Here is a 27,351-nt window from a genome sequence, read left to right as displayed (position 1 = left end):
AGGAAAAAAGAAATTCTCCAAGGAAATGGATTTAATACTGTCAGTAAAAGCCATTCTTATGGGATATGAACATCACTCAATAGGTAAATTGGTTGCCACCCAAGTATGAGAATCTGAATCAGAATCTCAGAACCCACATTATAATAGCCAGATTTGGTGGTGCATGCCTATAACCCCAGAAAGGATGAGATGGGAGGTGGAGACAATAGATTCCCTAAAAGCTCACTACCCAATTAGCCTGAAAAACTTAGCAAATTTCCAAGCCAGTCAGATATCTGGTCTCATATGAAAAGGGAGTAAGGACTTGAGGAGGGAAATCAAATTTTTGTGATCTCCTCATGTGCATATGCAAATCCAAAACCCCAAACCTTACACTGACATAGATAGACAGACACACTCACCCGCATGTGCACAAACATGCTCACGGGCGCCTGTGTGTCTGTGTACACACACACACAGACACACACACACAGACACACAGACACACAGACACACACACACACAGACACACACACACACACACACACACACACACACACACACGTGGAACGGTGGGCTGTGAGAGGCATTGGGGTACCCAGTTGAGTCTGCTTCTAACCCCAGTGACCCTAATGGGACAGTAGGGGTTCTGCCTTGCTCCTGGGCCCTGGTTCCTTTCACTTACCTTCAGCCATCCAGCCCCTCCCAAAGAAAGGTTTGTGGCCTTTGGTCACTTAGCACAGGTAGAGGGTGTGATTACAGGCCACAGAGCCTCAAGAGATGTCCATATTAATGAGATACCTAAATGCCAGAGGGCATAGCCAATTAAGCAATTCTTCAATTAAGCATTTTTCCCAGACCCTCCTCCTACTTGCAAAAGGTATTTAAACTCAGGCCCACCCTGAGGACACAGGATACAGCTTCATCCACTTTCCTCCATGACAGTAAATACCATGACCTTCCTCTTGTCTTTGGGGCCAGCCATAGGGGACCATAGAAAAGGTCTTCAGCTATCTAATCTCTCACTGAGGACCACTCTGGGTTCCAGCCACAGAGCCCACCAATTCAAACAAGCTAGCTGAGCCAGCCATGACCCAGCCAAGCAAGTCACCATGACCAAGAGTCTCATCCACCTAGCACCCCGCGGTGGCACCGCCAGAGCTTCTCCTCCTCACCCCTTTCTGCTGCAGGTGGGTCCAGCCAGTATGCAGCCCCACCTCCAATCTTCCCAGTCTCAGTCCTTTTGCAGCCTCTCAGCTGTGCCTGGAAGCCCAAGGGCTGAGACCAGCCTATCTCTGGCCAGCTGCCTTGGCCTGGGGGCCCCAACCCAAGAGCTCCAGCCCATGCAGGACCTCAGACTGGAATCTCTTCATGCCTGGGATGAAGCTCTGTGGCTTCCCTCTCACTGCGTGGAGTGAACTCAGTCAAATTCCCGCACTTCTGCCCCCCCTGAGCCATGGCCCTAGTCTCTTGGGGCGGCAGACAGGTGGGATATACAACTCAGCCCAACAGGACCCACACTCATGTGTGAGCTATAGCCCCCTCCACACACACACACACACACACACACACACACACACACACAGATGCACACACAGGATCATACACATAAGCAATTACTAGAGATAAGAATGACTAGGATGTATGTAGTTCCAGTAAAAGGAAGGAAGCAGCTCAGGCTAACTCAGAGAACTTTCTGAACAATAGCACAACTTTTGGACTACATGATAACAGCATTGTAACATCATCAAATATGCTAAAAAAAGAAGCAATTTCGTGGTGTTTTAAATTAAACTATCATGCTACATTGTATGACACAAAATTGGAGTGGAGGCAACAACAGCACAAAAGAAGGGAGGCTGAGCAGTTTGAAAGCTATTTAAAAATCCAGGAGCAAAGCAATGGTACCATGGATTGATGATTATGGTGCAGGCAGAGAGAAGTAGATTAAACAAAGAAGATAACATGAAGATGGTATGGCAAGATGATGAAATAGAAATGAAATATGAAATGGATAGAAATGGTAATGTATGACTTTCAGAAGTCTTATTTACTCTGTGAAAAGCAGACACCCCTACTAATCCAAGCAGCATCTAATAACCAAAGGCTGGGAATGATACATGCCTTGGGGACATACAGGTGTAAATGAATATTAATCAGTGGAGGATGAGTGAGAGCTGGAGATTGAAATAAAGTGTAAATTCTGGGGAAAACAAGGTCCAGCATGGGACGAAGGGCGTGGGTGACAAAGATGGTATACAAGGCAAAGGTTGGGAGAGGGGAAGAGGACAAGGAAATATGAAAACAGAGAGTCATGTGAGCTATTGATATGACCTGGCAAGCCACTAAGTTTTATGGAAGATTGGGGGGTTTAAATGTGAGTCAAAGTCAACACTAGTAGAAAACAACAAAGAGTAAAGGACAAAGAGAAGCTTGTGTTAGTAAAGCTTCTGCTACAGGTAGAAGGGTGGGGCTAGAAAGGAAACGGTTGGGAGTAAAGTGGAAAGCTCATCACCTTTTGACCCTGTGTTCCATGAGAAGGAAGAGACAAGCACCACTAATATGCTGGTGCAACACATGGCTCAGATTACAACATAATACTAGTTGTCCCTAGCCACAGCACAGTGAGTCTTAGGTAATGTCTTTGTCTTTGCAAAAATCCTATTATCAAGTTTACTAGTGTCTGTCTTTGCAAAGAATCTTCAGGTTTCTCTGACATACACACCAAAACACAAACAAACAAAAAGGTTTGAACTCAGATAGGCTTATGCACCCAATGCTTTATTGGCACAAAATAACAATTTTTCCCAATAGAGTTTTAATGAGTTTGTTTTTTAATTTCAAAATAGCTGTACTTTTAAGAAGAACAAAATCAGGGCTTCTTCCTGGAATGTTATAAAGATCTCAAGGCAAGATCCCATAGTTTGGAGCTTAGATAGTCTACTTTGTGAAGCTTTGTGAGAGTCCTTGGGGAAAGCAGCAAGAAACTAAAGAGGCCACATCAAAATGCTAGCATTGAAATAATAAGTTCAACCCTAACAGAAGCCTACCATGCCAGAAAGAAATAAAAGCCCAAGTCTTCCTGGCTATATCTTTCAAATGAGATCAAAGGAAGAGTAAATATCAGGAGAAAATGACTTCAATAGTTTCTTGTTTAATTTGTATTCAATTATTACAATTTACAAACACAGTGATATACTTTCAGATACTAAAAATGCTAGATTAGAAGAGCCGTAGAGATAACTCAGTGGTTAAGAGCATGAGATGCTCTTTCAGAAGACTCAAGTAGAGTTCTCAAATCCCACGTGGTAGCTCACAACTCCATGTAAATCCAGCTCCATAGGATCCAATGCTCTATTCTGGCCTCTGTGAACACTTGCATGCACATCCACACACCTACAAATAGGCAAATTGTAGGCTCCAAAGTAAAATGTCTTTTCTTCCCCAGAGATCCTGGAAATCACTAAATAACTCTAATTGGGTTTCCTTATATGGAAAAATGTTTATAAGAGGACCCAAGAGCCCCCATTGTAGAGCAAGCCTCTGTCATGCATGTGTCTACATTAGCAGACCCATGTTACATGATCTATTTCAAAGTCCTCTTTGTTGTTTCGATCCCTAAGTCATACCTGTATATTCTATGTGGCTGTCCAAACTTTGTGAAGAATATCTGATTATTATAAGAAATCGTCCAAGTGCACAGATTATCATCTGGAACTGACCTTTGCCTCTAGTTTTCTGATGATAGGAAAATAGTAATATACTTACCTCAAAAAAGAAAGGCATAACACATTTGATTGGCATATGCCTCATAGTTCACTAATAGAGCAAGTTCCTCTGAAAATTCCGCAGATGAACTTAGGATATTTTACTTCAAAACAAGTTGCACCTTTTGATGGGATCAGAGGTATACGCCTTTAAAGTACCATTTCTGTTCTTAATGGAGACTTGGCTATTAGCCTAGCTTAAAATGTTACCATGGATCAAGCAGGAAAACCTTTTAAAGGCTCTTTCCACCTGGTTTAATGTTAGCTTTTTGCTAAAAGAACAAATTACCTTAGAGTAATTTTCCCTTGATCATTTCAGTTTCAATCACAGGGCTTATAAAAAAAGACCAGGGCTCTCCTAGGCTCCAATTTGCTGAGGCTGCTAAGATATGTAATTTTGAGGCAAACAAGAATAATGTACTTAATTTTCCATATAAATCTAAAATGATACTAATAAAATGTCTATCTCTGAGTATTTAATATAAATGACTACACATGGATTGACCACAGTGATACAGACAGTTACTGTATATATATTGCCAAATGAAGCCAAAGAGTCCTGTATATTGCCTCTTTCCCAAATGGTCCCTAGTAAGGAATTCCAAATATATTTTGGGTCTTCCACAAGCTATATTATGATCAAGTCCATCTCTGCATGTGATCATCAGGAAGCCTGAGTCTAGATCATAAAGGGATTGCTGTAACCCAGATGGGTACAAACTTCTTAAAGTGTTCCTAAATTGCTTTTCTGCCTTTTACGTCATTACTTCCTACACTGTCTTAAGCATACCTTAAAGTATATCTACTGATTTTCAACTGTGGATTCATTTATCTCTCTATTATTCACATGAAAGTCAATATTTTATAATTATTTACATGTCCTATTCTGCAAATCTCCTCCCTACCTCAGAACCCCTCATGAGAAAGGACTTGAGGTCTTTTGCAGCACTCTCCCAAACTGTGAAACTTGACATAGCAAATAGTAGGTGTCAATCAATATTTATTGTGGTTTTCATATGCCTTCAAAGACTTCTAAAGCATATATAAATTGAAGAGTAACATTTTGCAAAGATGTGTGCTCATGAGTATGAAGTACTGTTTATATTCTGTTCAAATGTCAAACTTCTTAGGAAAATTATTTCCTTTAAAACAGACTTGAGTGCCTGAAGAAAAATATTAGAGACCTGCAATTCTAAAACGTGTATTTGTACCTACTAGCTTCTTTTACTGAAATGAAAACTTGAGCCATTTTCCTCAACAATACAAAGCTATCTGATTGATGAATCAATTTTTGGAAAACAATAATTTGACTATGTCTACTTTTCTAGATGAACTGTGAGGGAACATGTTCTCCTGTCTGGACCTTTCCTGGATATAAATATTTAATTTTTTTTTCCCTTGTAGAATTCATCCCACAGGCATTTGGAATGCCCTTATCCCAAGTCATTGCTAATGATCGGGCATATAAACTGAAGCAAGACATGCAGAGGGAGGAGCAGAAGGATGCATCGGATTTTGTGTCTTCTCTCCTCCCATTTGGGAATAAAAGACAAAACAAAGAACTCTCAAGCAGTAACTCATCTCTCAGCTCAACCTCAGAAACACCAAATGAGTCTACATCCCCGAACACTCCGGAACCAGCTCCTCGGGCCAGGAGAAGGGTGAGTTGGCCAGGATCTCCTCTGACTCTGAAAAGATTGAAAATGAGTAAGGTTATCCTTTGAATCTCTACTACCATGAAAACTGGACACATTCCCTCTCGCACTAGGGAATAACCAGTAGTGTCCATGTGGCAGCTAACACTCCCTTTTCCTTCCTGGTTAACTTTGTACCCAAATATTCAGCTCTACTGCCATTGATGCTGGTCTTTTATTATCTCCTGAGGTCTTGGTAGACTTCCTGCTCAGACAAGTATACCCTGCAACCTATGGGCCACAATAGAATTTGTCTCCCCCTTAAATACAACTGTACAATTCTATGCAGTCTTGTTAAAATCCATGCTGAATCAATGTGGTGCCAGTGATGCAGTGTGCATTGCCTTCTAAGCTCTGGGCTCCTTGCCTGTTAATTGCAAACCTACAAATCTATGTTTGCCAAGCCACATGGGTGGTTTTCAGCATAGTTACTGCATGCCCTATGCCCCTAAAGAGGTCTTTCCCTTTCCTTTAAGCTTTGAGCTGGAAATATTTGCCACCTCCAGACATTAAAGACTGCCCTAGTTAAATATACAGCTACTAATATTTAAGAGCTGTTCCAAAGTATAGGAAGACCCGAGGCCCTGCTATTTTTTATGGTGTTGACTATGATTCAAAGAGGAAAAGCTGACAAAATTATGGTATATTTCAATTTTCCAGATGACTTTGTTCTTCTAAGCCTGCAATTGTCTTAGACTGTTTATAAATCCAAATAACAGTAACACCAAAAACTCTAAAATAGAGATTCTTGAGAATCTAGGACCTAGGAAATGGACTTCCTAATGTCCCTTTCTCTGTACAGGCCCTACCAGGACTCTAATAGCTAACTTTTTACCACACACTTCATCCAGAATGGATGGCTGTACTCTCCTATGTGCTTGGGTTACGGGCAGATACCGCAACATTCAGTTTGAATCTTCTTGTGTTTAAAACGTTCTTACTAGAGCTATAGTTGAAGATTTTTTTTTATTCACAAGACTTCTATAACTTTACCTCATTCATTAAGTATGCATTTCATGTTTCAAAAAATGAAGTGGTTGAATCAAAATATTTTAATCATATGTTTCTCATCTCTTGTCTTCCACTTGGAAAAGTTTTTGTATTGAAAGTGTCATAGCTACAATACTTACCCTATGTTGTAGAGATAAACTAATAACTCATTAAAAGTGCATTTAGTTTTTCTTCTTAATATGTCAGCAATAAGCAAGTATGTCAATAATAAAAAACATAACTACATCAAGCAGTATTATCTTTTGAGAGCTATGATCCTCCATGAATTTTTATTGAATGGCCTTTGCAAGCAGCTGGGCTTTTTGTTGTTGTTCTGTTGCCTGCCCTCTTCTACAAGTCTGTGCATCACTTACAGGGCGCCATGTCTGTGGATTCCATCACTGATTTGGATGACAACCAGTCTCGACTACTAGAAGCTTTACAACTCTCCTTGCCTGCTGAGACTCAGAATAAAAAAGAAAAGGCCAGAGATAAGAAGCTAAGTCTGAATCCTATTTACAGGCAGGTCCCCAGGCTGGTAGACAGCTGCTGTCAGCATCTGGAAAAATATGGTAAGTAGACTTGTCATCAGCCATCAGTGATCGAAGCATCATCCCTATATCCAATTCTGCGTTTTTTTGAGCAAGTGCTAGACAAATCTTCCTTTGATGAATAAAGTACACCAATATTAAGTGTTGACTTAAGAAGTTATTGGGATCAACAAGACTAGGAGGTCTGATGCTATTTGAAGTTCTCCGATCCTAAGAGTCCTCACAAGGGGCTCTGAGCAATTATTTTAGGAAAGGATCACTTGTGTTGGACTAGGACCTCCTTCAAATAGAGCAAAGTCCTGTGGATGTTCTTTGAGTTTATTAACAACATTTCTTTTGACAAATGAAGTTTTTCCTTTTGTACACATCTACACTTAATGTCTCCAGCCATCTCTTTACAACTCAAATTCCTATTAAAAGGATGACTTTAATATGATGAATAGTTCTTTGTTTCTGAAATTTAGATATTTGACTTATCAAAATGCCATATCCATCATATATTTATTTGCCATGGATTTACCACAAACTATGGACCTGGAAAAATGTCCTTAACTGCTTATTTATTTTAAAGATAATGTGTTTGTTATAATTTGTAAAGCAAAATGAACAAGAGTCTCTGGGCCCTCTTAGTATAGACATTCAATCCCAGATACATAGGCTGCTGGGCAGGAAATTTTCAAGTTCAAGATCTTCCTGTGTCTTCTTGTGTTACAGAGTGAGTTCAAGGATTTCCTGGGAAACCTTGTAAAATTCTAGCTCAAAATGAAAGCTAAAAGGAAAGTTCAGGATGCTTCTCAATGGTGTAGTACTTGCATAGAATGCACAATGCTTTATGTTAAATTCTCAGTCCTACAAGAAAGAAAGAAAAAAAAGGAAGAAAAGAGGGAAGAAAGTACAAAACAAAGTGTGAACATTGTTATTTATTTCCTAATTATGAAAATAAAGTTTCGTAGAAAACTATTAAAGAAGTATTTAAATTGCTTAATCAAGTCGGTATGTGTAAAAATCACTGGATAAAGAAACGACTTAAATAAATATATTTAAGCAGTAGGTTTTGTTTTCAGGACAGAATATTTTATATATACTTTGGACCAAAAGGTAAGACTTAAGCTGCAAGGTTCTGTCTGTATTCCAGGTGCTCATAATATTTCTATCAGATGAATCTAGAATAATAGGATACACATTCAAGTTCAAATAGATATTGACTAAATATCCAAACAAATAACAAAAATAGCAAACTTTACAACTTCAAAAAGTAAAGGGTTTTATATAGTATTTTGGATGTTGTTCTTGTCTTACTATGTGCCCTGTCTCAAAACAAAATAAGACAAATACCAACTTAAAAAGAATATCTTAACACTTTACTCGCTTGGTTTTGAAATGACTAGAAGACATGTGCCACTTTAGTCTTTTAAGTATTTATCAAAGACTATTTTCCCTCCCTCTCCAAAATTGTTCTTGAAACCTTTATTAGCTCCATCTATATTTATGTGCCCAACCATTCTACACTTATATATCATTTCAAATGTCTTCTCTATCCTTAGTTCAAAATTCTTTAAGCATCTCAATTTTCCAGAAGCTTTCAAAAGGTAGACAAAAGAGTAAGTGGGAGCTAAGGGATGCTTTTGGGACTCAGGCTGGGTTTTGGGTGGGACTCAATGCTTATTGTGCCTGTCTTCATTTCATGACATCTCTAAGCTGAGATTTGAGTACTTCTTAGTCTGGTTTTTATTTCATTTTCTGATGAAAAGAAAAGAAAGATGATCACATCAGTTCCTGAGACAGGACTCAGCAAAGTCACAATTCTTTGTGAAATCAGTATCTTTTTCAGTGTCCACCCATTTTTTTTTCCAGTGACTGCCTCACGTCCTGGTTATAGAATCGCTAAACTGTTCTGTGTATTTGAGGAAAAATCACTGTAAGGTTATGCCATTATCTATCCAAAGATGGTCATTGTATTGATATTTGGACCTGTTATGATTCTCTGAAATCCACCAGTACAATTGCTCCACCTTTAAAAAATAAATCCAATTCAAAAGCCAAAACATATTAGAATTGATTGAGGCACACCAGAATTATTGCCCAGTAGAAAATTGCTACGATTGAAAGAATAATCTCAGAAATCAGCATTTCTGAATTGCTTGGAGAAATCTACCTAAAGTAACAGTCCTAACTGTGTGACACTTCCCCTCTAATATCTTGATTTTGTAGAAATTCAGGAACTCGGAAGCCATCAAGAATAAGAAATATAAACTTAGCTGAAGATATTATTTATAAATTGGCAGGTTATTTTTTCTATTTTGCATATAGAAGAGTTATAGAGTCAATTCGTAACTTGTCTTTAAATAATAGCACATATCAGATTATTCTAAGTATTGTATGTACTAATTAATTAAATCAGTCCATATATTTTGAAAGAGGTACTTAAAATCTTTTTACAGAGGAAAAAATACGATGTTGTATCCTACTGTGAATTGAATATCATTTCTAGGATTCACAAAGAAGTAGAAAATATAAATTAGGTTGCGTGTTGGTCTCAGTTAAGAAGCAAATTAACAATAGCAATAAGGAGGTGGAGTAGACTCCTTACCCCCAACCAAAGTGTCCATAGTACACATGTAAATCAGCAATAACCAGCCACATGATACAATTCTCTCAAATCATCTAGAACTTCAGAATGATACTTTTAAGAAACAGAATTGATGAATGGCATGTTTTATGCTATTGTAATTTCAAACAAAAAATTAAGCAGTAAAAACTCCTTGGAAATACAACTAAAAGTGTTACTACTTAAGGTTGGAGAGATAGGATAGTTCATTAGTTAAGACTACATGCTGCTGTAAGAGATGACCTGAGATCAGTTGCCATTTCTTCACAAGATCAATAGAGTAGGGAGATTGAAAATTAGAGGAAGAAGAAAACACAGATTAAGATTCACAATTTGGGAACCTGATGTGGATGTTGCCTGAAAATTCAATGCCATTAAATGACTATTGTTGAAATTTCTATGAGAGTAACAATATTCATCTCACTCTTATATCACTAAGAAGCTCATGCCAATGAAAACCTTAAAATTTGTAAACAAAGTAAATGGCACTATTTAAGAATTTATATCTTCATCTTGATATTAATTATACAGATTTCTACTAATAGGTTATGGCTATGCAATAAACCCTAGCTAATCCTCTCTATTCCGACAAAACCACTACTTTTCCCTAGAGAGACAGCCCAACATTTACCACCTTAGTCCCCAAGCCCAGGGAATAGGGGCGCTGACTCATCATTAGCTTCTTCAAGCTGATTATGGGCGTTGAGATATTAGAAGAGGAGTGGGGGGGAGAGCAAATTGACAATCCTCTGATGCTGTGTCTTCGCTGCCTCCAGATGGAATTCACGGACCTCAGAGGTTTGAGCAGGTATGCCCAGCTTGCTTGTTGAGTAGATACACCAAGGCTGATCATTCTGCAATATACAATTCTCAAAACAAATTTTAGTCTGTGCTAGTGAGACTGTTGGACTATCTTGAAGATCAAAATTTTTAAAAGATTTTGATTATACTTTATTTTATATCTTTGTGTGGGTCTGAAGTTATCCTTGTACACCACAAACATGCAGGTATATGCAGAGGATACCTACAAATAGATATAGATAGATGATATAGGTAGATACATACATACATATATGCATACATACATACATATATACATACAGGTATATACAGAGAATGCCACTCCTCTCCCTTTATTGTAAGACAAACTTTTCATGTATATACAATTTTTTTGTAAATGTCATTTAAAATGAATGCAGGATATTGAACTCAAATTAGCTCCAAATTCATAAGCTTATTTTCTCTTATAAATAGTCCTACACTGAACCACCCTGTGTGTGTATCTTTGTTCACATTTTTTATCATCTTAGACTCATGTCATATATTTAGAATTATAGGGCTATTGTGTATAAAGAAGATCTCTCTGACCTATAACATCAATAATCACACAGGGGAAAATATCATCTCAAACATTTAGTGTAAAATATCTCTGATGTTTAAAGGTTCAACTATGTATTGGAGATTAATAGGATGCCATTGACTACTGTGCAGTCACTGCTGGTCTACATGCACAGCTCTGTACAAACATTCTGCACTGTTTCTACATCGAATTTATTTAGAATCTCAAGCAGAAAAAGAAAAAAAACTTTTGATTTTATTTGCTTATTTATAGGCCTCCAGACAGTGGGGATATTCCGAGTTGGAAGCTCAAAAAAGAGAGTAAGACAAGTAAGTGCATACTGAATGTTGTCTGTTTCAGCTGATATTTAATGAAATTGCTAGGTGGAAAGTTCAAGTTTATTATATTTATATTCTCTTCTGACTACCTTTTCCTTATCCTCTGACCAACTATAATATAATTAAGACCCAGGAGGTGAAACATCACTCAGAAGCTTGAAAAGATGGAGTTGGGATGAAACAATTGAAAGTAAATGTCTGGAGATGTCCATTCCATGCTTAGCTAAAGGAAACTATTTGATAAAGGTGTCTCAGAAGCAGGAAAAGAAGGAGATTCAAAACATGCCTAACTAATCAGCAAGTGATAGCAAATAGAAAATAATTGTGTAGTGGCCAATTTTACCAAAATATGATAGGATGCCTTATACACTCACGTCTACTCTGATGCTACACTTATATCATTATTTTTGCAGAAATAAGTGCTTTATAAGATTTGATGGAAGCATTGGTCCATGGTTCATTTTTAATGATAAGACTATTCCTTCTTTTTGCCAGTCATGCACTACATTCTTGTGGTGGAAATTTGATATTAGATTGTTAAAGATAGCTTCGTTTGATCAGACAGGTATTTCGGGTTGTGATTGCTTCATAAAAGGCAAGCTGTCCTTTAAGAGAACTCATTTGCTGGCAAAAGACAGTTATAACTTTTGTTTGCTTCTATTGCTTGCAAGAGAAGAAAATAAGGAACTCAACAATTTGAAATCTAAGCTGGTAAAAATTTCAGTTGGATGAAGCTAAAAATTATTTATTCATATGTTCAACTAAATACCCAGTCATGTACCTTTTCATTGTTAAGATAAAGGTTTTTCTTCTTTCCTGATTGGTTTCTTTGTATTTTCAATAATCACACAAGATGAATGAATATTTAACATTTTACCACTGGACTTGTAAAATGGAAAATTGTTTAACAACATCTTCTATGCCTCACACCTATGTAAAATTAAGGAACACCTTAACTAATACTAACTCATTTTATCACCTCTCTACCTGTGGTTCCCTTCACTCTTTCTTTGTAGTCTTATAGAGATTTAGATATTTGATCCAACATCACATGATTTACTAAATTCTTTCAATCACCCACCTTTCTGCCATCTCTCTCTGTGTGTCTGTGTCTCTTTCTGCCTCTGTCTCTCTCTCTCTCTCTCTCTCTCTCTCTCTCTCTCTCTCTCTCTCTCTCTGTCTGTCTCTCTCTCTTTCTCTGGGGGATAGGGTAGCTCTGTGTGTGTGTGTGTGTGTGTGTGTGTGTGTGTGTGTGTGTGTGTGTCATATATATGTGTTCAGGACAGTACAGTATCATGTTGTATCTCATCTATCTTGATTGCAGTAGTGCTATGGGCATCCTCTTCATTCTGGCTGTCTTATAAATGCTGATGGAAAGTTGTTTCAAATAAATGAGCAATTGAGGACAGTGATGAATATTTTTACCAGGTTGACAGATGATGGTTACCAGAAATTATTCTGTAACATCTTTTGGATCCATAAAAAAGGTGGAAAATCTTTGTACAGGGATCTACTTAAGGATTACTCACTCAATGCAATACAATTAGTGGTAACTTAGGAATACATTTGAGTATGACATATGCTTTAATCACTATTTTATGTTTTTATGTTACTTCTTTATACCCTGTACTTTTTCTTCAAAAAGTAAGAGTTAGGGCTTGGGAAGTGGCTCTTGGTGTGTAAGCATGAGGGCTGGAGTTCAGATCCCCAGCACCTACATAAAAAACATGGTATGACCACATACATATAACCTCAGCACTAGGGTTAAGCAAGGGCAAGCACTGACAGAGGATTCCTTGAGCTCAATGGCCTTCTAGCTTACTGCAATGAAATGGCAACTTCTCTAGGTTTAATTCAGGGAATGAGTTTGTCTAAAGGGCATAAGAATTCCAGTGATAAAGGAAAACACCCAACAGCATTCCTTGACTTCTATATCTCCTGTACCCACAGAGGGAAGATGGGTATATGAATATGTTTAAAGTAAGAACTTGTCATTTGTGCTATTATCTGCTTACCTTGTATCTCTGCTAGTCTATAGGATCAAGGAAATATAAGGACTTTGACTCTTTATTTGCAACTGTACTTGTGTACTTAGAGGACCTATAATAGCACTTGAGATCGAGCAAAATGTAATGAATCCTCAATGGATGGATGGATGGATGGACTAACTTTGTCTTACAGAAGTTTATTGCACTGTCTAGCCATGCATAATAATTTACACAACAGAGAGCAATGCATAAGGGACATCAAGTTGTCAGAGATGCAAAGCAGAGCATGATATTATCATTTCTGCCACATTGTTACCATGTTTTCTGCTGCTCTTCATTTTAAGAGGCTTGGTAGAGTGATTGAGGCAAAGAATCTTTCTGGTAATTGCTCAGAAGGCTATACTAACAACCTAGAAATAACTTTCATTTCAACAGATGATCTTTTAATCCTCCATCATGCAGATCTCATTTACATTAATAGTTTTGTGATTTGTCAAATAATCTTGAATTTTTTGTTGGTATTCTAGTAAACTATCCAAATTCCAGTGTGATGTGTTTGGTGACATGCCCAAGTGTTTTGTAATAGTTCTCTCACATTTACACTTGACCTAAATTCTTTTCTAACACTCAGCCCTTAGTTACAACTTCCTGGTTATTATTAGCTTCTCCTCTGAAAACATTAGCAACAAATTCACAACTGGTTTTGTAGTAACACGTTTGTATTTCTATAGAGAGATATAGATATGTATTCATAACTAATATGTACAGAGTCTATAGCTCAAGGTGGCATGTGGCTTCCTTTTTTTCCCTTCTTTTGATCTGTGAAGACTTAATTCCAGACACTGTTCATGAAAATTCTTGTCTTCGGTGAGCACTAAACACTGAGATTAGATGGTTCTAAGATATCATTGCTACATGAAGCTTCTTGTTATATTAGCCCTATGAATCTTCTGTAACTGACTCTTGAACCATTGATTTTTTTTAGTTGCGTGAGGAATTTGACCGTGGGGTTGATGTCTGTCTGGAAGAGGAGCACAGTGTTCATGATGTGGCAGCCTTGTTAAAGGAGTTCCTCAGAGACATGCCTGACCCCCTTCTCACAAGGGAGCTATACACTGCATTTATCAACACTCTCTGTACGTAATAGAGCCAGATTTGTGGGAAAGTATCCTGGAATACTGGGGTGTCCAGCTCACTCATGAAAATCTTGTTCATGTTTTTTTTTTTTTCCCGATAACTGGTTTTGTCTCTATTGGTCTCTAATGAATGGGCTATTTGAGGGATTTTCTGAGATAAACCCTAGGGAGAACTACTAAGAAGAAAGCTGAACTAAAGCAAATAAGAAAAGTCAAGAATTTCAGACCCCAGGAAAGTAGAAAGTGCTATAAGTTGATGCTTTGAAGTACTGGAAGGAGCTTGCTTTGAATCGGTGCCTAAACATGAATCATGGCTTCTGGTATGAGGAAGGAGGGAGCCAGAAAATCCAGAGTAAGACAGCAGTGAGCATTTCAGTGGAAGCAAATGTCACAGCTCAGTCACTACCCCTGCTTTCAAAGTAGCTGTATCTGGCTACACACACAGTCCCCGAGAAGGAGACAGAATGAGGAGAAGAAGGGAAATACTAAAGATGTATTATTCTGCACACATGTCTTCTTGCAATACAGCAATTCTGATGAGATTGTGGCTGAGAAAGAAGACAATGTCTTTGTCATAAATGTCATGGGTATGGCCAAGAAAAAGTCTGTTTCTTGTATATTGTTCCTTGTATAAGAGGATTATAAAAGATTTCGGAACATTCACCAATTCTCAACCACTGTTAGTAGGTATTTATCCGTATGCACTAAAAATCATTAAGTTAGACTGTAAAGGGAAAAGTTGGGTGATGAAAATAAGGCAAATGGAGTTATCTGTCTTATGATTTACCTAGATGCCCACTTTGTCTCTATATCTTTCATAGGGTTTTGTAGCTCTGCTACTAAAATAGTGGGGAAAATGTGTGAAGACAGAGTGGGGCTGGCTAGGTAACCTCTTTCTTAATGTAGCAGAGAGGAAAGCTGTCCTCGGTGCCCAAAAGAGTGTTAGCTCCTTTTAGTCTTACTTGGAGTGCCTTTCTCTTCCTTCTGTAGTGTTGGAGCCTGCGGAACAACTGGGCACCTTGCAACTCCTCATTTACCTTCTACCTCCCTGCAACTGCGACACCCTTCACCGCCTCCTTCAGTTCCTCTCCATTGTGGCTGGGCATGCGGATGATAATGTCAACAAAGATGGACAAGAGGTATGCTACCATAAAGAGAATGACTTCCTTTCAATTGTTCATCCATTGTTCTGTTACTGTTATGGTACAAACAATCAATATGACCATACATTTCAACTGGGAATCATGCCCTTCTACCACTTACATTAGTTACTTGTCTCCTGACTTCAACAAAATACTCGACAAAAGCAACTTACAGAAGGAGGGGTTTATTCATCATACAAGCAAGACATGGTTACAGGAAAAAGAAGCAGGTGGTCACAGGGTGTCTATAGTGAAAAAGAGGGGGACAGGTGACTGCTGACAGCCAGCTAGCTTTCTGCATTTTATTCAGTCGGGACCTGAGCCTGCAGAAAAATATCACCTACATTTAGAGTGGGGTTTCCCACCTCCATCTAATGTAGATTATACATAATTGACAAGGCCAAAGATTTGTTTTTGTGGTCATTATAAATCCAATCACAGGTTGTCTGATATTTATGTAATAGTGCTGCCCAGTGCCTTCTCAGAGGGAACAGTACCTGAAAACACATGAACTGCTGACCTCCTTGCTGTTTCAATGATGTCTCCAAATGAGACTGCCCTTTTTCATTTGTGACGGGAACATAAATAGTTAACTAGAGAAGAGTTGGAAATGTGTAAAATTAGGATGTGGGAGTGAGAAAAATTCCATTCTTTAACCTATTAAAAGCATGGCATCCCCTCTTATCTCATCTGTATTACTGTAGAAAGGACCTTTCACTCCTTAAACGATGCCTCCAAAACAGGCATTTGCTGAATGAGATGGGCCTTCTATTGTTTTTAGAATCAGGTGTAGAGGGGATTGGAAGCTCCTTTATGGCAGTACCACATGAAGTCAAATATTACAGGCACATTGCAAAAGTCCTATGGACCATTTAGGCATATTCTAGTGAGAACTGGTCCTTTTTTCACGACTAGTATGGTCCCTCTTCCCATATGAAATTTTGGGGGTTGTGGTTCTCTTCGGTTACACTCATACTTTCAAGGATTTTATAGTTTCACCATTGGTCAAAAGATGCAGTGCCTGCTAGCTGAAACCCTATTAAATCCTCACCTACATAGGTGAGCCTGGTTCCTTCTTTGTTTTCACATAGTCACACTTCTCTCTGACTTTAGTTTTCCCTTGAAGCCTCAAACCCATTTACAGGTTAACATGCACTGTAAATCAACAAACGGAAGCCAGGGGCATTCCAATCTTAACCATATGTGCTGTTGTTGAAGTCCTTATTGAACAGAGCTCAGGTATCTGATGAACTCAGTTTCATGCTTGTCAGATTTTATTCCCACAGGGAATGGACATGGGAAAAATTTCACCATAATTCAGAAAAGCAATCCTTCCTTTTTCTTCCTCCTTCCCACTAGGGGTGTGAGAACAGAATTTGAACTTTCCAGAGGTAGCCATTTTTCTCTGTAGAAGTTATAATTAGTGAAACCCCCCACTGGCTTCAGTTTTCATCATATGGTCCTGACACCTTATTTCAGCATACACAGCTCTTCCATGGGTATACTATAATTCTCATAATTGTTGCATAGTTACGTTATCCGTCTGGGTGTCAGCTTTTATGGACTATAGAGATAATGGAGTCTAGTGGCTGAGTGGAAACAGAATCCTGATTGGAAGGTATGCCAATTGCCTCTCTGGTGTTCCTTAAGTACTATGTGAGAAAGAGAAAGCTGGGTCTTGGGTGACTGAGAAGGCATGGAGGAAAGCAGAAAGTCCAGCCCAACTTGCTATTATATTACCTTTAAAAAATAATTTTCAGGCACACAGTTTTCAGTTCAAACCTCAACAAGACTCCATTACTTATGCTGCAAAGAAGAGAATACAAATTGAAATATAGATTAATGTAGATTAAACTATAAATGAAAATATAGATTAATTTTAACCTGCTAGGATCCTAGTTACTATTTAGGACTACCCCTATCATGTGTTGGTTTTGTGCCATAGGACTTAATCCTTCTACTAGGCAAGATAAATATCATTGTGCCCACTTTTCAGAGGTGGAAACTGAGAGACAGTGGTTAGGTAACTTAGCCCATGTCCTCCAGGGAGCTTCCACTTATGGTAATGTAAGTGGCACATTTGTATAGTTTACAACTCTGGAGATGTGCCACATACCCTGTAGTAACTGTAGATTTGCAGAGTTTTTAGGACAGTACCTCCAGTAAGTAACAGAAAATAACTCTTGCAGAAGGGTCTCCTTCAGCCATCTATACAAAGTCATAGTGGCTGATGATCGGGTCGATTTTGCAACTAGTGAGTGTCTTGCTGTCTTTAAGTATAGCCAGTCTAAGTTACTGAGTTTAAAAAGCAGGGAAAATGGAAGGACAACATCACTTCCTTGGGCAGGTTAGAAGTAAGTGTAAGCAAGCAGCTGTGTTGGACTTAAGTATCAGATTAGTACTTAGGGGTTGCCAGGAAATTAGGCCATGTTCATAGACTATTGAATGCTACTGTGGGGAGATTCTCCATCCTGTTAAGATATAAAGTTTGGGACCATTGTGAAACAGATAATATGTTGTGCAGTAGATTAAAGTCACACACACAGGAGGGAAAGGGAGAAAGAAAGAGACAGAGATAGAGATAAGAGAGGAGAGATGAGTGTTAGGAAGCTTCTATATCAAAGGCAATAGAGAAAACAGGAGTCTAGAAGGTAGGGGGAGATAAAACAGAAGATAAACAGAATCAAGAAATATAGTACCAAATCTCTTCAGACAATGAGAGAGGGATAGTCATGAACTTGAAGACCTGCAAATGGCTCCATGGAGAAGGCTGAGTAAAAGCCACCTTTTACATAGCTTATGGGAATTTGAGAAGATAGGCCATGTAAGTATGGCATAGGAATAAAAGTAAGGGTAGGGGTAGAGGAACAAAGGAGAGGTTTCTTGCTTAGACTTTTGTAGTTGAATGCACAGGTAGGGAATACAGAATGGGCAGAAGCAGATAGGAGGGCAATATACCACACTGTAAATTGGGGTCAAAGAATAGAGCATTTGTCTAGCTCTTCTACCTATTTGTTAGTTTGTGTTAGCCATTTGTTAGACCATCACATTTTTACAGATTGCAACATGGAAGAAAACTGACTCCAAAATAGTAAAAATAGTCTGAAGCCTCACAACGCTTTGCCACAGCCCTGTCTTTATGAAAGAGGAAGGGGCGGGGGAAGCAGAGGCAGGGCTCAGGAAGGCCAACACTTCCTCATCTGCAAAGTGAAAACATCATATCCTTTCTAAGATGTGCTTAAAATTCAATGTACTCTTAGTTGGTAAGATCATGAAGATATATACTAAAATGTATATATATATATATATATATATATATATATATATATATATATTGAGGAAAGTTGTTGGCCTACCCACTGAGGATATTTTGGGGGAAATGGCAGTATTTTATTTAATTTGTTCCTTTGTGTTAATTTTCTTTTATTCCATTCTGTTAGGCTTGGTATTTTCTTTGCCACTTAGGGGAAACAAGAATTTTGCAGGTTTAAGAAACATTTCATTTCCCACCTTTAAAAAAAAGAAGTTATAGTAAGAATAAAATCAAAACCCTCTGGTGGTGTTTTCTCAATGTGTAAGACTCTGCTGGTGTTGCAGAAAACATGTGGTGTGACTAGGCATTTGTTTGGTGAAAGAGTCCACAGCTGGCATCAAGTTCTTAGAGGAACCATATAAGAAGCAACAAAGAACCAATGTGGAGCTATACTTCTCGATCTTTGAGGAGGTACTTGCTTCTAGAACACAAAAAGCTGGCTTTGGAACTTCAGCAAGATTCTGCTTCCCATCCTCTAGTCTTGCCCTAAAGCTCATTTTCCCTTCTGCCCATGAGATCATAGAGTCTGTCATAGAAATTGAATAGGATGAAGTATACTCATATGATGTAAAAAAAAGGCTGATACCAGCACAGCTGTATGCTTTCATTCCCTATGGTTCCACCTGCTCCTGGCTCTTGGATTTACTACCCATTATCTATAAAATGATGACCACAGCACAGCTGCTGTACACATAACTTATCTAGAGAAAGAGCTGAGACTGTCTGTGGAAAGCCCCTAGATATGACGTCTGGACACACTGGACTTTTAATACATGTGAGCTATTTATATGCTGCTTAGAAATGATCTGGGATGCTTACTTAGTGAAGAGAGAAGATTTCCTGGAATTGGCTAGCTAGCTAAATCATGCAGTAATGACCTGGATTTGAGTGCTCCTATTACCTTACAGAAACCATATATATTTTAAGTAATGAAGTAACTAATGTCCATATGAATATGTACTAAAATATGGGGAGCAAAGGTGGGAGATAACCAGAAGCAAGTCTCCCTCACAGCTTCATAAACAGCAAAACAAAACATAAAATGGGGAGAACAAACGACAGCAGCTGGGGCTGCAGCTGGAATCCATGTGCAGTTTTACAGATGGATAGTATTGCATTCCCAGAATAGCAACCAGAGGAGAGAGCGGAAACAGAGCTCTGGATTGTCCTTGTACTAAACATTCTTTTAACTGAAAACAAAATCTTCTGTTTCTTCATGTTGAGAGAGAGAGAGAGAGAGAGAGAAAGGGAGAGGGAGGGAAAGAGAGGGAGAGAGAGAAAGGGAGAGGGAGGGAGGAGAGAGAGAGAGAGAGAGAGAGAGAGAGAGAGAGAGAGAGAGACCAATTTTACTTTTAAGGGGGATGGGGAAACTTTCCTGATGCCTCCAAGTTCTGAAAGGAGGAACTGGGAAATGACACATAGTTTATTTTCTCCTTAACCATGAATTTCCAGGAAGAGGATTGAAAACTAGAATAAAAACTTATGAGGCTTCATGTCAATGAAATAAAACAAAGACCAAATAACAAAAGGTCCCACAGAAAAGGCATTGTCTCTTTAATTTTGTGAAATTTGGAATACTTTTCCTTGGTGGTGACTTGTTTACCTGAAAATGGCCTTGCCTTCTAAAAAGAAAGGAATCCGAGTTCTGTGTTGAGCTTGTAGAACAGTACTTCCACCAGTTCAGTGCAGATCCAGGGGCTTCTCCTTGGCTATTCCATGAGGATTCCTGAATCCTATGCTGGGCAACTGCATACTGTCTCCAAGATGGCGTGGATCTTCCTGTGGTTGGGGGTGCATCTTTATCCTGACAGTAATCAGCATTCTCACTTGATGTTAACAAGAGAAATGAAAATTCACAGAGATCAATAGTTCTCACTGGGGAAAATTTTGCCCTACAGAGTACACAAAGACCTGTAGTCGGCACAACTAAAAGTAAAAGGAAGCTCCTAGAATTTAATGTTCTAAGGCCGCTTATGCTTAATAGCCTACCATGTATAGGACAGTACCTGAAGCAAAGAGCAGTCTGTCACTAAAGTTCACCACTGCCAGACTTTCCTTCCCATGTGAAAAAAAAAAAAGTCAAGTAAGTAAAAGGATTATCAAGCTTTTAAAAATGCTCCTATTCCTGATTGTAATGATTTATCTTAGAGAAATGACTCTCAAGACAGTGCTCAGCCAATCACATAAGATGTCTTTTTGTAGATATTTCTGTACCTTATTTATAGTAACAGAAGACCGAAAATGACACCAAGGCGTATCATTTGGCTGTGCTTAAAAGAAATCGTGATCAGTTTATGCAATGGGATGCTTACTTACGGCCCATAAAAAAGGGAAGAAGGAAATTTGTTTCCAATTGAGAGATGGATGCAACATGTTTATAAGAGACAACAAGCAAGTTACAAAATAGGCTATGAAATGAGACTCTAGCTTTCAGGGAAAAAAAACCCCAATAACTATACCATGGGTGTTTGTTCAAATAGGAACTTACATAAACATTTGAACAACTGGATCTGGGAACTGGTGGAATGAAGACTACATGCTTGCCCGAGCTTTCTACTTAACATATGGAACAAGAGGTTTTTGTTAATTGGATATCTTATTTATTTACATTTCAAATGTTATCCCCTTTCCCAGTTTCCTCTCTGAAAACCCCTATCCAATTCCCCCTTACCCTGCTTCTATGAGGGTGCTCCCCTACCCACCCACCCACTTCTGCCTCATCGCCCTAGCATGGGCATGCCTACACTAGGGCATCAAGCCTTCACAGAACCAAGGGCCTCACCTCCCACTGATGCCATATAAGGCCCCTTCAGCTCCTTCAGTCCTTCCCCTAACTCCTCCATTGGGGTCCCTGTGCTCAGTTGGATGGTTGGCTTCCAGCATCCACACCTGTATTGGTCAGGCTCTGGCAGAGCCTCTCGGGAGACAACTGTGTCAGGCTCCTGGAACATGAGTTTTTTAAGAAACATTTTTGCACCTAAAGAGTAGTTTGTTGCCTTCATTCTGGGATTTTTTTTGACAGTGTCACATCCTGCTCACCCTGTGTTTTCTTCTTTGCCTCTGCTTTCGAGAGTGTTTGAAGAAGCATCTACACTGACTGTTCTAAGATGCAACCCTGCAAATGCTCTGATTTAGACCACCAGAACTACACTCAAATCCAATCCAAAGGGGAATGAATAGAATGCCACGATGAACATCTGTCACAGGAGATCACACTTGAAACTAATCACACATACCTTCCCAGCAGCTGCTTCTCTTATTTTCCAATTATCTGACCATTCTTAGTCTGTTTTATCAGCTGCCCCTTAAGTATCATTAAGTCTAATGGATCCCTCCATATTACTTGCCTGTTCTCAATCTGTTTCTGTTACTGTGATTTAAATATGGAATCCTCATCTCCAGTGTGGTCCCTTATTCTCTATAATGATAATCTTGGAAACTATACTTTACCCCTGCTTCCATTGTAGTTCAGAAGCCAGCTTCTGAAACCTAGACTGTGGTACAGTGTCCCATGTGATCTCTCCCCAATGCTGTTTCTAGGGCCATAGAATGCTCTTTCAAACAGGCAAGTTCTTCCTTCTCCATACAAAATCCCGTTGCTCTGTAGTCCCAAATATGTCCAATGTACTTTTGTGTGCTCCACTGTGAAAATGCTCCTTACTCAAGAGCCTTCTTTTCACCAGAAACAACTCTTTCCTTTTTTCCAGATTGTGTGTGTGTGAGTGTGTGTGTGTGTGTGTGTGTGTGTGTGTGTGTGTGAGAGAGAGAGAGAGAGAGAGAGAGAGAGAGAGAGAGAATATCCTGGGGTCTCTGCAATTGATAAGATTTATTCTTTTACTCACTACCTAAGAATGACCAGTATATTTTCTTCCTGGAATATAAGCCCTCTAAAAGAAGGACTATGCTATAATGGTTGCTATAAATGTTCAAAATAATTTTGACCAATGAAAAATGTCAAGCCTAGTGTAGGAATATGCTGAGTAGATGGACCAGGAAAGATGATGTGTATTGATAAAGATCCAGATAAAGAGACACATTGATAGATGATTGCTGAACATCAATATTTTTTTTAAGAAAAAATGGATAGGGAATGTTGAATAGGAAGAGTTTTACAATAAACACTTAAGAATTGCAACAGTTTACTCAATGTGCTAATAAGGTGATCACTGAAATTTTATCCTCAATCAAAAATAGGAATCAAATGGAATATTACCATGCCCTTTTTGATTCTGACAAAGGTGATGTTTGCCATGCAAGGAAAAAAAAACTAGTAATCAAAATATATTATAGCTTATTGAACCCCCCAGAATTTTAAAGAGCAGCATTAAAATTCAATAATCTTTGTGTTTTCTTTGCCCATAGGTCACTGGGAACAAAATGACATCTCTGAACTTAGCTACCATATTTGGACCCAACCTGCTCCACAAGCAGAAGTCATCAGACAAAGAATATTCTGTCCAAAGCTCAGCCAGAGCTGAAGAGAGCACAGCCATCATAGCTGTGGTACAGAAGATGATTGAAAATTATGAAGCCCTGTTCATGGTATGTGGTCCTTCAGTGGTGATACATCTCAGTGATATGATTATTAGTTGCTTGTGGTGGTATAAGTGAAACTCAGGTTTGTCACATTCTGTTTTGTTGTGTTGGATATGAGTAAACCATTTTATGTTAGGCAGTTTTGCTCAAACATAAATTTCTATTACTCTGGTGTCACTACAAAAGTTTGTTTCCATGTCCTAGCCATCATATAGGAAGTAGAAACTTCATTTTGTTGTCCCTTAAATAAGAATTACATGTAAAGATTTAGTCATTGACAAAACAGTAGTTCTTGCTCAAAATATTAATAAAGCACTGCTTTTTGGAGTTCTGTTATCTCTGTGAATTCATCTGTCTATAACCAAACATAGTGACATGATTTCTCCAAGGTCAATCTTGACATTGCACCTCCCATATGAGATGGCACCTTTCTTTCCCGTGCCCTTCCCATGTCACTTCCCATGCCACTTATCTATCTCCTGAAGCCCATTACAATTCTTATTTATGTTTATCTTGCTCAGCATTGTGTTGCAGTCATGTATGGTCATTTCCTCTATTAGATTATAAGTGCATTTGCAGCAAGGATTGTGTCCTTGATACCTCCTCTGTATCCTCTGTACACTTTTGGAAGGTCCTTCATCTCGTAGACACTCAGTAAAAAAATTTTTTTTGATTTGTATTGAATTACCAGTTCCTATTTTGCATCATAAAACTGCATTGCTTGCTCAAACATCCCTTGAAACATCAGAACAAACGTCATATTTTTTTTATTTCTGTTCTCTACTCAGTTTGCATATCGATTTTTACAGGAAAGTTCTCCATTTTTAATTTGCCATTTCTCTTATAATTTGCAAAGGCAATAAAGCCTGCTTATTCCACTAGAAAAGTGGTTCTCAACCTGGAGGTTGCAACTCCTTTGGGGGTTCACCTAAGAACACTGGAAAACACAAATATTTACATTACAATTTATAACAGCAGGAAAATTACAGATATGAAGTAGCAACAGAATAATTTTATGCTTGAAGATAACCACAACATAAAGAGCTATATTAAACGCTCACAGCATTATGAAGGTTGAGGACCTTTTGTGGCTCTTTCAACATAGAATGTTAGCTACTTCTTTTGAATTTCCTGAAGGATTTATCTAAACTTATCATATGCTTAACAGTTGCTTTATTGCCATGTTTGTCCTATACCCATTTAGTCTGGATATTTAAATATCAATGATTTGGAATAACTTCCCTATTTGTCTTACCTGTATGATTGAGACCAAGTTATTCAGCATTCCATAAGCACTAATTAAACTCATGTGAAACGGAAAAAAATAATTCTTAAAGTTATGGCCAGAATCATTTGCTATGAGAAAGACTTATACAGACTGTAAATATCTGTTCAATTGCTAATTAATAATTATATTTGTTTGATAACATTAGATGGCTTAAATCTCAGTATTTTAGCACTAGGGACATAAGTATCATAATGTTTTATCACACATTTGGTAGACTGCCTCATAGAAGGTAACTTGGGAACTCCAAGATTCTTTCACTGCAAGATTCTGTTCTATCTAGGCTTTTAAAGTATACCTAAAAAAAGTGTCCATCATATGCACTCAATTCTATTGGCCAGAACTTACCCACAGATCACATTTAACTGCAAGGGAAGCTGGGAGTTGTACTCTGGATAGAAGCCCAGATGGAAGAGGAAACACATTTACCACAGTGAATAACAGTGGCATCTTGCTCCCCATTGTGTCTCTGAAGCATTGTTCCTGTGTTGCACATGGAAAGCTCTCAAAGATGTTGAATTAGTCATCAACTCTATAACTTTCACACTTCAGTCCAAATCCTCATAATTAATTACATATTTGGATGAATCAAATGTCTGAACTTTTCAATATTTTCATCAAGTTTTAAGTCACATATCATCTTGCCAAGTTGTCTTGGCATTACTTCATGTTCTCTGGACTTTTTTTTTTTAAACAAAATAATATCTCTCATCAATCTTAATTCTAGTCTCTAAATTCTGTATTCTAAGCAAAGTTTTCCTTTACGTGAAACTACAAAGCATCAGGAATTTTTTCACTTCGGACACTAACCAAATGCTTCTTGAGCTCCTTGAAAGGTCATTGTAATTATGTCATCCCACTTTTCTCTACTTCCTGCCACCTGGAAGATCAAGACAGCAGCAAAACATCAGGATTCTGTCTCTAGTGAAGCTTCCCAAACCTGCTGTTAGTTTAATAATTTTCTGCAGAGATGAGTGTTGAGATTCTCTTGGACATTAATGAATATTTTATGTGCGTAAGTTATGGTTACTGTTTTTTAAAAGAAACCCATCTTAATGAGCTTGTCTAAAATCCAATGCTCCCACCCTCACTCCATTATTCCTGCTACGACTCCTCTGCCTCCTGCTAACACATAACACACACAAACAGAGAGAGACAGAGACAGGCAGAGACAGGCAGAAACAGAGAGACGGGCAGAGACAGACAGAGAGACCACCCTGACTTAATAGTCACCCTCTGTTCTTTTTCTCCTTAGAAGGTCCCACTACTAATGGAGAACATAGATAAGTTTTCTCATTTGCTGTGTTTATCTTCACTAAGATGTAATATTTTCTGGTTCATGTAGTTATTACTGCTGTGCCAATGGCATGGTAGAAATAAGATAAACACTTATTAGATTCATGAATGACTTGACAGTAGCTGTGTGATGTATGATTTCTTTCTCACAAGTCCTTACTCCTACATGTGGGAAAAGTTTGGGCACGCAAGAATTAAGTCTACTTTTTCTTAACGTAAGTTAACTATTGGTATAATCATGTCTGATCTCCTTAGATAGACTGTCAGAACTATGCTTTAAAAAAAAAAAAAAAGACAGTGGAAGAAATGGAAGGGGAGAAGGAGATAGATCCCAAATCAGCGTCTGTAAAAATAAAGCCGAACCAGAAAACTTGACTGCAGTCCTGTCTCTGCTGTTAGTTACATGACCTCATCTTTGATTTCTTTTACTTTAGTTATCATGAACCAGTGTTAAATGAATGCTAGCCATGATCCATTTTTAGTCTAACATCTGTGTGGGTCAGTGTTCCAGAACTGACTTCTCTTTTTATATTTCTTAAAAACCTAAAAAAAAATTTAATTTCATCACATTTTAAAAATTCTCTTGCCATGCATTGTCTTTCAGAATCCTTTCAGTTATACCAAGGATTATGGAAGTTCATACATATGAGTGGATAAATATCCAACTGTATATGTGTGCAATTTTGTCTGGTATTTTCATTTTTTAAATTCTTTTAGAATAATTGCTACTCCAAATAGTGATGAAGCTACACAGACAGAACCTGTTAGCTGACTCTTCATAGTCCCTGGCAAGGTTTATGAGTTAGAAAAAGGATAAACTGCTAGTATTGACATTAGAAATGAAGGTTTATTAGCAAACAGAGCTGTGACCTTTTCCTTAAAAGCACAAAGCACCCTGCAAGCAGTCATTCCATAGAACTGGTGGCAAGAATCTAGAGACTTCAAGAAACCTACCAATGATCAAAATGTTGTTCTGAATGTCCTTCATTTCTAATGCTGAGATTATTTCTTATGTGACCAGAATCTTAGTTAATGGGAAATAGGAAAAGGCAAGAAAGAACATGGCTTTGGATCACAGTATTAAAGAAACACCTAAATTCAGAGGATATTGTGATTTAAGAATTGACTAGCATCTGGGGCTATATCTAAGTGACAGAGTTCTTACCCTGTATGTACTGGTCTTGGATTCTGCCCCCTCAAACCATAAGAACATGGGGTTATGTTTGGTTGGTGTGTGTGTGTGTGTGTGTGTGTGTGTGTGTGTGTGTGTGTTGGAGTCAGATTAGCCACTTGTTTGTAAGTCTTTGGGAATAGATCCTGCTGACGATCTTCAAGGTCACAGGCAAAGTGTGATGCAGTAGCTTATGTTTATAATACTACTGCCCAGGA

The 27,351-nt window shown here is 38.3% G+C and overlaps 1 protein-coding gene across 3 annotated transcripts in view; it reads left to right on the top strand.

Moving 5' to 3' along the window:
* Arhgap6 (Rho GTPase activating protein 6) overlaps positions 1-27,351 on the top strand; it is a 486,900-nt gene that overhangs the window by 433,553 nt on the left and 25,996 nt on the right. For all 3 annotated transcript variants that reach the window (XM_034486136.2, XM_076918888.1, XM_076918889.1), the window contains exons 4-9: positions 5,151-5,407; positions 6,807-7,002; positions 11,202-11,257; positions 14,240-14,390; positions 15,381-15,529; positions 23,208-23,387. In XM_034486136.2, coding sequence (XP_034342027.1) covers positions 5,151-5,407; positions 6,807-7,002; positions 11,202-11,257; positions 14,240-14,390; positions 15,381-15,529; positions 23,208-23,387 — 989 coding nt within the window. The remainder of the gene's footprint in view (positions 1-5,150; positions 5,408-6,806; positions 7,003-11,201; positions 11,258-14,239; positions 14,391-15,380; positions 15,530-23,207; positions 23,388-27,351) is intronic.

Source organism: Arvicanthis niloticus, chromosome X, assembly GCF_011762505.2.
Source record: "Arvicanthis niloticus isolate mArvNil1 chromosome X, mArvNil1.pat.X, whole genome shotgun sequence".
Lineage (NCBI taxonomy): Eukaryota > Metazoa > Chordata > Mammalia > Rodentia > Muridae > Arvicanthis > Arvicanthis niloticus.
Note: the sequence above shows the minus strand (reverse complement) of the source record. Positions and strands in the feature narration are given on the sequence as shown.